Source organism: Tachysurus fulvidraco, chromosome 24 (assembly GCF_022655615.1).
Source record: "Tachysurus fulvidraco isolate hzauxx_2018 chromosome 24, HZAU_PFXX_2.0, whole genome shotgun sequence".
Lineage (NCBI taxonomy): Eukaryota > Metazoa > Chordata > Actinopteri > Siluriformes > Bagridae > Tachysurus > Tachysurus fulvidraco.
Window position 1 is genome coordinate 9,631,085 of NC_062541.1, and position 13,012 is coordinate 9,644,096.

At 42.1% G+C, this 13,012-nt stretch overlaps 1 protein-coding gene across 33 annotated transcripts in view; it reads right to left on the reverse strand.

The window, feature by feature from the left end:
• macf1a (microtubule actin crosslinking factor 1a) overlaps positions 1 to 13,012 on the reverse strand; it is a 155,493-nt gene that overhangs the window by 32,845 nt on the left and 109,636 nt on the right. For all 33 annotated transcript variants that reach the window (XM_047807948.1, XM_047807937.1, XM_047807950.1 and 30 more), the window contains 9 exons: positions 12,812 to 12,968; positions 12,609 to 12,720; positions 11,936 to 11,998; positions 11,156 to 11,394; positions 10,929 to 11,058; positions 9,974 to 10,173; positions 8,758 to 9,265; positions 7,533 to 8,527; positions 6,819 to 7,319 (listed from right to left, as the gene is read on the reverse strand). In XM_047807948.1, the coding sequence (XP_047663904.1) occupies positions 6,819 to 7,319; positions 7,533 to 8,527; positions 8,758 to 9,265; positions 9,974 to 10,173; positions 10,929 to 11,058; positions 11,156 to 11,394; positions 11,936 to 11,998; positions 12,609 to 12,720; positions 12,812 to 12,968 (2,905 nt within the window). The remainder of the gene's footprint in view (positions 1 to 6,818; positions 7,320 to 7,532; positions 8,528 to 8,757; positions 9,266 to 9,973; positions 10,174 to 10,928; positions 11,059 to 11,155; positions 11,395 to 11,935; positions 11,999 to 12,608; positions 12,721 to 12,811; positions 12,969 to 13,012) is intronic.

The window sequence follows — 13,012 nt, forward strand, 5'->3', positions numbered from 1 at the left end:
GCCGGTTTCCTCTTCCAGAAAAACACACAAGACCAAGCTGAGAAATGGAGACTGAGAAATAGACTTTGGTGGGTGGGGCCTCCATGCCAGGGGGAGTGACTAAGCAGGCAATTTGATGTGTTTCAGCAGAATCATTGACATACATGAATATATCAGCCAATAATAATGACTATATAACTACGGCATTATATACTACATGTATTACATATCACTGTTTCATGCATGACTAAATCATTTGGAATCTAAACATAATACTGTGAATAAAAACTTGCAATACAAAAGGAATGAATCAAAGGCACCACCAACCTACAGGCATAAAAACTCTAGGGAAACAAAGAGAAAAAGAGATAACTTGATGGTGAGTGGGAACGGTGTTAGTATGCAGGAAGTAAAGAGGCTTATCAATAACGGCTACCCTTTTCTCTCCAAAACAAACTGGCATGCGTATGCGGAAGCAAAAATCCCCTACTCAAACTCTTCTTTCTGCCCCTCCCTCCCTCCCTCTTTTTTTTTTTTTTTAAATAGCCACTCTGTAATTGAACAAAACAACAAGGGAGGACACACAGACAAGTCAGCAATAGTCAAAGTCCCCACTTGTGCATTCTCGTCTTCTGCTCTTCTGAAACCCAATCCAGCCCTGAACAGAATATGGTTTTGCTTGGGGAGTGGGAGGGTGGATAGAGGCCACTGCTTTACAATGAAAATGAATAGACACTGAGAGACAGCAGCAACAAATAAAAAGTTTTTGCTTGAATGGCAATCTTTTTTTTTTGTGTGTTGGTTCTGTCTTGTGTCTGTTATCCCCGTTTTATTTCTCTATTTGCTATTCTTTCTTTGCTGCCTTTCCTTATTCGGTTGGTGCTGGAATATGTATAAAGAGCTCTGGCAGAGAGCAGTCACTGCACTAACGCATGCTTGCTTTCCCTCCTACTCACTCTCCATTGCTGAGTCCCAGACACATGCACATGTATGGAAGACACGCGCACACAGTGCAGTTGCTCTGTGAATCACCCACACTGTCCGTGGTCTACGCGTCCAACAAGCTAAATACTTTCTTTTTTCATTTTTTTTCAACCTTCCCTTGCTGTCTTTCTTCTTCTCTCCCTTTTTCTTTCTGTCAGTCTAGTTGCAGCTGTCATGCTTGCTTCCAAGACAAACCTCCCAGTGGAAACAAAAGGGGTTTGTCTGTCTCTTGCCCTCATGTTTGCTCTATTTCTTTCTTCTTCAGCTCAAACTGACCAGACACACCACTATGACACCCCAGCGATTTAAAATATATATTAATAAACATAAATCCCTGCCATCTTTGAAAATCGGGAAGAAAAAGGAAAAAAAAAAACAGTGATGTAGATGTTATGCAACTAAACATATTTTAGCGACACATTAACTCTAAAAATCCTACTAAGGTTTACTAGCATTTGCATGGTGTAGTGCAAAACCAGCCTCTACCTCAATAAATGCAATCGTTTTAAGTCACTTTGTTTAGTAAAATTCAGTGCCTGACCTTGTGTCCACCCCTCCCCCCGTCTCCCTTAGTCAGTCATTGGCTGCTCATTTGGCTTCTAGTTAAAAAGTCACAGTCCTGACTCAGACAGGAAGAGGGAGGGCTCAAGCTCAAAATCCCCTAAAACAGAGTTTGTGTGTTACAGCTTTTATCTCTGATAGAACTATTCTACAAAAAAAAAAAAATGAACAGGTATAAATCTAGCATAAACACAAGGGGGCAGAAAACGCTATTGACTTTGCAGTGCAGTTTGTTTGCTTTAGGAGAGCACCTGTTGATCTTGTTCTCTCCATCTCCTGCTTGCTCTTGCTTGTTTCCCATCACTAAGCACAGGCTCTATTTACTTAACAACTCAAATGCTGAAAAATTATTGTGTTTTATATGTGCTTTTAACTCTCAAACCCTGCTCCTTCTCTTTTCCTCCCTCCTTTTTCTCTCTGTTGTATCTACGCACCCTAGGCGCTGGCACTCCCCCTTTTCCCTCGATCTCAGCAGTAGTTTCATAATTAACCCGCAGGCTTTACCTGAGCCCCACAATGTTGGCATTGTTCTCCTCTTTATCAGACACAAAAGCAAACCAGAGAAGCCAAATAAAAGCACAATCGACTCTTTGCATTAAACTAGAAAATGGGATTTCTTTCTCTTTTTTTTACCACTGTGTAATTGTCTGGAATTGTAAATCACACTGCTTATGTTTTACACAGAACTAAATTCTGTCTTGGATGACTGACATTTAATAATGTGTTCATGATCAAAGAAAGAGAAGTGGCACAACAGACATAACTCCTGTTAACCACCCTGAAAATCACCATCATTACAATTATTAAGCTGCCTATTAATTTCACACATCAACATGGCTCCACTGTTTATGCAAAGTGCCTTATTTATTTCAGTTGGTGAACTAATAGAGTGTGGCTGAGCAGGAAAAGTGGGCTATGCTATGGAATGCCACAGTAATTCACAACAGCTGAAACAATACCAGGCAATGGGAGAGGCAACACATACACTCTCTCTCTCTCTCTCTCTCTCTCTCTCTCAATCTCTCTCCCTCTCTCTCTCTCTCTCCCTCTCTCGCTCGCTCGCTCCCGCCCTCCCCCATCCTAGCTGGATATCGCTTGAATAGCGAGTCAAATGAACAAAATTAAGTCATCAGCTTGTGCTAATTATGTTATGCTAATCTAATCAAACCCTCAAGATAAAGAAAAAAAAAAGCAAAAACAGTGAAAACAGGCACAATAGAATTATATTAAATTCTAATGGATTTCATTGCTAAGTGTTTAATGCTAGGAAGGAGCTTCATGAAAGCGAAGGAAGACTGCACCATCATGCCATTATACATCATTAGGAGGCAGTCAACCCAGAAATTTGGCTTCATAACCATACAGCCTGAAGAAACCAAAATTATAATTGGCATTCCCTCAGGTAAACAGCAATGAAAAGGTAATTCACTAGACATTTCAAAACTGGAATATCATTATACACAAGTACTATTTACCTTGTGCTCTTATCTCAACTCATAACCAAATCATTATTTTATGAACCCATATGGTGAAAATCAGGTTTAGACCACAATACAAATTAAAAATCACTTGTGTAAATGTATCCATGCCATGAAACTCCTTTGCATCATCAACACAGCAGGGGCATTTTTGCAAATCAAGTTACTTAAGTAACTGAGTGCATGAGAATCTGAGTTAAAGGAAAGCCCTGGGGGATTTGGGTGGGGGACGCAAAGTTCTTGACACATCCACTGACCTTGTTATGCCAGAGGAAAACAGAGAAAGCAAAGCGACAGACAAAAATAGGAGTAGTGTGTGTAAAGGGAGTGAGAGTAAGTTATAGCAAGCAAGAGTGAAGACAGCATGCTGCGTTCAGCTTGATTTAGAAGCTATTCACCGGTTCTAACCAGCCCAGTGCTGGAATGCCCAGTTGGAAAGCACCTTTGCACTGTGTCTGTGTCTCACAGCCCACCCTATTTCTCAAAGCTCAGCTGCTCCACTGTGGTGGGATGCAGACACACACATGTACACACAGGGCACGGGAATTTTAAGGAGACCACCACACCCTGTATGTGTGTGTAAGATTATGTTGGTGAGGGGTCGAGGATGGGGAGACAGCTGAAATTCCGAACGCTCCAAAACAACCCGGAATTAGAAATATCATCCCACATGGATGGGAAGCCACACTCCCTGTACATACACACACCTACTTCATGTGCATTAGGGTATGGTTTGTAGAGTGTCATACTGACTTGGTATTTAAAGCACTCAGTGCAGTACATAAATATGTTTAGCCAGAAAAAAAGACCCCCCGAGTAGAAAATGGTGGTGAGATGATTCATCGTCTTAGGACCCAACCCATTATTCAATCACTCCCAGAATGTCCCAGGCTGCTCTATGCTAAAAAAGTTGACACCTTCTGCTCGTGTGTGCTGACCAACCAGCCAGGCCTCATCATTGGCTTTCCTCAAATGTACCTAATCCCTGAATACAAAAACAGACAAGACAGACAGACAGACACACTCAAAATCAAACACACACACACACACGAACGCCTTGCTTATTTGGGTTTATCCTGCCTCCCCCCTCTCTCTAATCTCAGCAATGACATCACTACTTTGGATTGGGTGTCTGTGAAATGGAGTCTGGCTTGCATGAGGGAGGGGGAGAATTGGCGAACAGTCCTTTTTTTTCATGGCAGACAGACTTTCTGGCCCTCCAAATTACCTTCGTGCGTGTCATTGTACGTGAAATGGGGGTGGGGGTGTATATGAGTGGGTGAGTAGGAGAAAGGGGCCCAGACAGGATGGAAGAAAAAAAATAGAATAGACAGCCAAGGAGGATGAAAGAGGATCTCAAAGAAATTTCTCCTCAGCCTTCTTTCCTTCTAGTGTGCAAGAACCGATTCAATAAGTTTTTCTTTTATAAGCAACCCAAGCACACAGACCTTCTTCCATTACTTACAGTTGCAGCATGGCCTCCTTAATTAACACTATTTACAAAGGCATGTTCAGATTTTTTAGACATGGGGTGGCAATTAGAACACAAAAATTAGACACCAGCTAAGTAAGTATTACATACAATTATGCTTCTGTAGACGATTTGTTCCTTGTTGCAGGGATAATAATAATAATCATTCTTCTGGCTTTATAGTTACTCAATACTTCCTAAAACTCCAAGGAAATCTGATCAAAATATACCAGCATGAACGAATGATATTGAGCAGCTATATACGACTAATGATTATGGTATCAATCGATTAGTTGTAGGTATCTAGGCAACGGTGAAAGTATGATGCAGCCATTTCAATTGATTTATTTTTAAACTATATAGTTATAAACTGTGTATTGTATAATTATAGTATTACTAGTTAACTACATAGCCAGTCAAACTTCCTGATAAGACTTTACCATACTGTATTTACCCAACTTGTGTTCTTGCATTGTTGTAAACATTCTACAAAAAAATATTTAAAAGATTTACCCTCGTGGTGCACTTTGTAAACGTGGCTCTATCGTGCTGCTATTAAAACTAAGTAAAACAAACCATCACAATGCGCACCATGTATAATGGAAATGTCTTGTATCGTGATATTTTGTTGCTCAATATGAATTCCTATACCATGCTACACTGACCCAGCTCAGTGTATACATGCTTTTAGTAGTATATCTTTCTCTGTTTCTCTTATTGCACTGTCTGTTTGCCTTCAGCAACTTGGTCTCCCAGTCTGCAAGGAAGAGAGGGAAGGTTGGGGAGCAGGAGTGTGTACGGTAGCTGACATTGTTATTAACAGGAACAGTAAATCTGAAAAGAAGTCCCAGACTGCAGGAATTTCAAACAAAGGAACACTAGGAAGACGAGACAAAGACCAAAGAAGAGGCGCAAGTAAGAAATCAAAACACAAAAAAGCAGAAGCAGTAAAAACACAATAAAAGAGTAGAACCTTCCACAGCAGAAGTACAGTATAGCCTTGATCGAAGCGTGAAACTCTGCACAACCGCTCAATACAACTTCTAATTAGTAACAGGTGAATTTTCAGATATGCATGGCAAGCAGCCAGTGTATCTAATACAAAGCCAGCAGAGCGAGTCCGCACTAGTCTGATGCAGAGACAGTGGAAAGAGTTATTGTTCCAGTGATTAGTTCTGCTCTCAGATTTAGCTCTGTGTTCATCCAGACATTGAAGGTCTAAAGAGCTCTCAAGTTGGCATCTAGCTGTGGGTAAATGGAGCAGCGCCTGAGGAATCCTTCATAACAAATGACTTTAAGAATGTTACGACACATTAACCAGCCACGCGGTTCTCTCAGTACAAATGATTCAGCAAGGTGAGCTGCTTTATAAGAAGTCGCTGACTCACTCTCTCCTGCTCTTAGAATGCACCTCAAACCTCCACTGTGCCTTTCTTAATCCCACACTCCTACCACCCATGACGCTCTGAAGGGGCATGAGTAAGATCCGGAGAGGGAATGATACAACATCAGAGGAACTATAAATACACCCACAAACCAGGGAGAAAGTAAAGGGGTCATCATCAATCAGTCAAGAGGGTAACACGATGAACACAAGCAGCCCAAGGCAGCAGAAGTGACTGTGTCATTTCTCCTGCAGAGAAGCATGCTAGGACACAAGCCCAGATGGGGGCTGAGAGTTGGAGGCGATTTAATAAAGAGGAGAGCTGTGATTCATTCCACAAACTCTTGACGGCACTCACAGATTTGCCTGGCTAAAAAAAAAACAATCTAAGATCTACTTCTAGTGACAAGGTGGTACTTGTATCTGAAACTGTTTTGCTTTTCCTTCATGAAAAAAAGCCTATTCTTCACCAACACTTGAAAGTCTAAAAAAGTTTGCTCTGATTTGCAATGACTCTTTTCTTTAAGGGACAAGAGGGCCTGGACTATGCCAGCAAAAAAAACAAACATGTCCCACAGCATAACAGAGCCTTCCAGTTTTATGCTGGTTCCCTGTAGGAGCAGGTATTTTTGGTCTTGGCTTGAAACCACCTGACTGAATTCTTCAGCTAATTACCAAGTGTAACAATTCTGAATGTGGAAAATTTAAAAGTATTCTATACAATTGTACACTCTACAGTGCAATTAAATTTACAATATCTGTATTAAAACCATCATCATTTACTAAAACAGCAGAAAAAAGCAAAAGAATCTATTTTGGAACTGTCTCTTGCCCATGCCTCCACATGAGTCACTGTCAAAGTCTTATTCTAGTGCTCTAAAGGATTCAACATAAACATATTCAAAGGCACAGTGTCTGTCATGGCAAAAACGATGCTGCTTCAGCCTGATAAAACACCTACCTTAAATTCCTGAAGCTGTTGCTTGATGACGTCCACTTCAGTTCCCACAACACCTTGTTCATTCAGTCCTTCCTCCGCCCGGTCAAGTAGCCCCTGTAGCTCTGTTAGGCGAGTGTAGAGCTCCTTCACTCGCTCCTCAGCTTCTTCTATAAGTGCCAGGCGGCCCTGACCCCGCTCAGCCAGCTTGGCTGCCTGACGATTCAAAGCTTCCGTCTCCCTCCTGAGAGCGAGAAGATCAGGGGAGCTACCCTCTCGCCTGAGCATGGCTGTGCATGCCCCACCATGGCCTTCAATCTCGGTCCGCAGGGAGGCCAGACGACCCAGGAATCCCCTTATTGCATCTGCCTGTGAGGCCAGGGAGTCCACATCCCGCCCTACAGGGCTCAGGCTGTCCAGCTCATCGTCCAAGTCTGCCAGGCGTGAGAAGATATCACGGACGTGTGACTGGACTTCTCCTACACCCTGCAGGCGTGACTCGAGGGAAGAGCAGCACTGCTCAATCTGTGTGATAAATAGCGAGGAGGGAGTCATTACTTTGAGATAATCTCTGTAGATCTATAATAACATAGACTATTTATAACTAACTATATATCCAGTATTTAAATTGAAATAAACCTGAAACATAGTCATATTTATTGTCAATGCTTAGTATTAATAACAACGATCACAAAATAAAAAACTAGGCCACCATATAAATTGTAATGCACTCCGTACCTTCTCAGTCACTTCTCCAAACTCCCGCTCTGTGTTTTGAGCCTGTTGTACCAGCTTTTGTCCTCCATCTCCAATGCCTCCTGTTGTCTGTGGTGCATCCTGCACCAGTCCCTTGGCCAGATCCTGCAGATATACCACTTGTGGCTGTAGGGAGCTGAGAGCCTCCTGCTGGCTTCGCAGGCGTTCTAAACTCTTGTTACTGCATGCCTGAGGGCCCAATGCCTCCTGGACCTCCAGCTGATGCCTGGCAGCCTCCAATCTTCTCTCTACCACCAGCCTACCATCTTCAAACTCTTTCAACCTGCTGTTCAGCTCCTCCATCTGAGCCATGCGTCCATACAATCTCTCAGAGAGTCCATCCAGTCTGCGGTTCAGCTGAGCTTTCTCATCCCTCACCTCCTCTTCTCCAGTCCGGCTCTGCTCCAGGAGCTGGTCAGCTGCTGAATTCAGAGCCTCTAATAGAGGGCGACGGCGATCTAAGTCCAAGCCTAACTGTCTTGCTTTCTGTAGGGCTTCTTCGAGGGCAGCAGGTTCCAGAGAAGTTTGGATCTCAGCCTCTTTCTGCTCACAGTCCTTCAGCCAGGGACCCAGTTCATCACGATGCTGCCTGTATTGTACAGCACGACCCAGTGTCTCCTTGACGTGTGCTAGCTTTTCTGTGATGCATTGGTTTACTTCCTCCCAGTCTTGGCGCAGTTTGGTTAGTCGAGCCTGCAGACCTGAGCGCTCATCTCCAGCAGGAAGTGATGCCAGGATAGATGCTCCTTCAGCCTGGATGAGCTCATATGACCCTCGTTGTTGTGCCACACCACGCTGAAGTTCTTCTTGTTGGGAGAGAAGGGCTTGCAGAACTTCTGGCTGGCAGGGGAGAGGATCAGACATACTGGGTGTATTTGCAGCTGCCTGTTCATCTAACCAGGTACGGAGCTCTACAAACATCTGCTGGAACTGCTGTGTACTTGAGAGTGCAGCCTGCAGCTGGGACAAGCCATCCGCTGGAGACAGGCAGAGAGAAAAAATACTTTACACAAGAATTTAGCATTGAAAATATTTTAGAAACGATTTCATTTTAATTAAATACCTAACATTTCACCTAACCATTTTAACTTAAACTTTAGAAATGAATGACTCAATTTTATTTATTCCTGTTACAGATATGTATTCTGACATTTGCATTTCCTATCTTCAAATAAACTTTAAAATCCAAAACTTTATCCTGCCTCACCTGCTCTTTCCTCCAGGCTGTTAAGTGGGCTGCTGACGCTTTCTAGTCTCTTATGCAGCTCTTCTCGGAGGTAAGGCTCAACCACAATAGCGCTAAGATCTGCACACAGCTGCTCGGCCTGGGCCAGTTGGCCTCTCCTCTGCTCAAGCTCTGCCCGGATCTCTCCTGTCTCCTTCAGCCTGTGGCGCAGGGCCTCAGGCTGAGCACTTAGCGAGGCCTGGGCATCCAGCTTCTCAGCCAACTGGGCCAAACTTTGGGAGAGCTCCTTTAGCAGAGCCTGGAAGCCTTCACTGGTGCCCTGAGCACGCTCGATCTGGTCAGAACGTCCGGACAGACGAGAAGTCAGATCCTCCCACTGTTGGGTTATGGAGGCCAGCTCCTGCTTCACCTCAGCTATATCCTGGCTGTCACTAGAGCCCTGCTCTCCAACAGGTGAGAGTATACCCTGTGCTGCCTGGGTCAGCTGGTCAAACTGGGCACGCCGTGTCTCAAATTCGCGCAACATAAACTGGCAGGGGGAAAAAAAAGTAAGAATAATTTGTTTAAAAACTCTTAATAATATATACTATCACTATTAATATTATCTATGTCTATAAAAATTAACACATAATAATATCCATAAAATACACTACTGAATATAAAACAAAGTAAATCAAAGTGGATTTGGACACAAAGGGAAGGGATATCCTTCTCAAATATATATTTATAAAATACTGTAGTGCTTTTACACAACTAATTAACCGAAATACAGAGCATTATATGTTGGTATATCATGCCTTCTATATATAATTCTGTATATTCCTATATAGTCTTCTATCACATTTCCATAAATTCCTTATAGGAAAGAAGAAAACATTTAGAAAACAAGAAATTGCATAACTGGAAAGCAGGAAAAATTGTACAGCTGGATGCAAAATTTTGCATTAAAAAGAAATAAAAATAAACACAAAGAACTGCCACAAAAGACGGTTAAAGACAGTGTTTGGCTTTACAGATGTAATAGCTGTTATTCAGATGTAGAAAAATGTTTCCATTGTCCTTTTAGTTTCTAGCCTCTATTTGTTTTGGATCCTCTCAATTGTAATATTCTTCTTGACATGGCGTGCATGCAAATTGCTTCAAATCAGCTCTGGAGTCAGAAAAACTCATGGGGAAAAAATGTGTTGTTTTATTGCAGTGTACATCCACAGATTAACCCCTTTATCTAGTTATATACCTGCACTTGTTGCTTCTGAGTGTTGAGCATTTTAGGATCAATGCTCAGTGGGCCGAGCACACTCATCATCAGCTCTTTCTCTCGTAGCCAGGGACTGAGCTGATTGGCTGCTGATGCAAAGCTGCCCAATCTGTCAGCACATGTCTCCAGATCTGACTGTCGTTGTGCTGCAGTTTGATTGGCTTTCTCCCATCGAATTTCTAAGAAGAGAAGCAAAGGTATATACGGTTGTGTAAAATAAACATAACAACTTATTATGATGCCTCCTGAAACCAGAACAGAAGGTTCAGGCGTAGCCATAGTAACGCAAATATTCAGGGAAACCATGAATAATCTGGATAATCGTGAATAATCATTTTAGTAAAAAATACAGGGGATTGAGATAAAAAGGACACAAAACAATAACTTCTAATTTAGTCTGTTTATGTATCAGCGCCACAGAAGCAGAAACATGTATGCAGGCAATCCTGGCAGCAATACTTACCCTCATGCTTTCTGAGTCATAGTCTGACACCCGCATGTGGTTTCAATAAAGCACGAATTTTGCTTTAAGAATTTGAACGCTTTGAGTCACATAAGAAACATGAAATATCATGGAGGACTAAAAGCTCTTCCAGGAGCTCACTGTTCTCCTGCCTCCTCCAGTTCATCCAACCTACGCAAGCTTTTGTTTGATTTACCAGAAAAGCACTCAACCTTTTTACAAGAACCAAATCCCCTACAAAAGTATGTTTAGCTTTAGAGATGAACAAATATGCACATAAAACATCAAATGTCTTGAGGAATTTAATTGAATACTTTTTAAAAGACAGTGACTTCCTTAACAATATAGCTGCTTGTAAAAGTGTGCTCTCAATAATATACAGTAAATGGTCATTTTCATATGTTATACTACTGTATATATACACTATATTCCTCCATTCTTGCTCCATTCTGGGTAGTTTCATCTACAAACCTAAGTCTTTTAGTTGTTGTTTCCAGGTGTCTGCTTCAGGGGAGTCAGGATTTTCTTGTATCAGCTGCTTTAGGGTGTTCTTCAGGTCCTCCACTTTCCCTGAATGTTCTGTGAGTTCAGACAGCAAGACCTGCATAGATTGCATGGAGGTTGTCACAGTCATTATATTGATTATGTATTACTTGAGGTGACAACAGGCTGCTAATTATATTAACATCTGTGCTGACCTTGTTTTCTTGGGCCTGGGCACGCACCACCTCTGGCCGTGAAGGTGATGCGGTCTGGCCCTGTGCCAGGCTCTGTTCCCGAGGACCAAGCCACTGGTACAGAGCCTCAGAGTCCTGCCTGACCTTCTTGCACAGCTCCAGAGAAGCTTGCTGTCTGCTCTGCCTTTCCTGAAGATCCCCACCCAGCTGCTCATACCTGCTGTTTACGTCCGCCACCACCACCTGGATCTCAGTCAGGTCTGTCGGGAAGGGTTGGGATAGTTCCAAGAGAGGATAAATGATGACATTAGATTTAGTACGGCCTGTTGAATATGCTGCTTTATCATGTTTTTTCTTGTTCATATCAACAACACTATTTGTTCTACAGTTCTTTTTTATGACCTAACGAACAAGCCAAACGGACACACACAAAAGCTGACATATGGCAATTCAGATTTATGACAGAACAATGACTGAGTGGCTGCATTGTTGGGTGTTTTCCTTTTGCAACGAGAGTCTGATGCATTTCGTTGGGAGGCAAAATTGTCACCCAACAAAATCACACACATTTATCTTCCAGGAGCCTGATTCTAGGATTCACTTGAGCAGTACTTGAGCTTAGTCTGCTAGGTTTTGGTGCAAAATAAAAGTTTCATGACAAATACTAAGTATGAACTTTCGAATGATGTTTAATAGACTGGGGACAGAGTAAAACAGTGTCTGATGGAATACAGTATACTGAAATGTGGATAGAGACAATGTTAGCACGTTGTTCACTGTTAGCTGTAGCACGTTGCTCACCTCTGCAGGTGTGAATGCCATTGAGACTGCTGGAGCCACCGGCACCATTGAGCGTGGGGACACCTGGGAGAGACACACACACACTCAGACATTGGCACTACACACACATGAATGAACACCACAAAGCACTTGCACTTATAAGGCTCGTGCCAGTTTATAGATATAAGCTCACAAGGGTTAAACATGGAGCAGGAAATGCCAAAGCAGACATACACAAGTCGCACAACTGATTGCAAAGAAGAAGCTTTAATTGAGTGAGAATTATAATCCAAACAACTAACTAATTAAAGATTAAACAGGGATTAAAACTGGCTTTCCTAAACTAGTTTCATGGACCTATACATTTCCAGTTTCTTACTTTGTGGTTTTAAACATGTGGTAAGATATCCTTACGCAACTATTTGTATTGTTACACACAAGTTAAAAATGATAGACATTCAATTGAGGAGAAAACGTTTGAAAGATTTGAGCTATTTTTGTGAATAAATAAATGTATATATATAAATATGTAAATACACACACACACACACACACATATATATATATATATATATATATATATATATATATATATATATATATATATATATATATATCACACACACACACACACACACACACACACACACACACAGATGGACATTTAAAGTGTAAATGTACAGTATGATCTTACTAGTCTTGTTTTGTGGAGCAGTGATGCTGATGATCAGACTCTCCAGCTCTGATCCGCTCTTGTTTAGCTCCTGAACTTGATTGCCCTGGGACTCCCACTCACTCAGCAGGTCCTGAGAGGAAACCATGGAACAGTTTATAAGCTTATAAAATGTGGAATAATTTGGACACATATTAGTGTGATTTTCTCTAATACACACCCACCTTGAGCTGCTGTACTCTCCTCCGAAGGCCCTCTGTGTTCAGGTTGGGTTCTTTAGCAGGCAGCTGCTCTTGTGCCATCTGCAGCCATCTGAGCAGAGAGCCAGAAAGGGAGCGGAACTCCACCAACTGCTGGTCACATTTCTGGATAGAATTAAGCCTGTAGACACATTAAAGAATTACTAACCAATGGGAAGGTATATG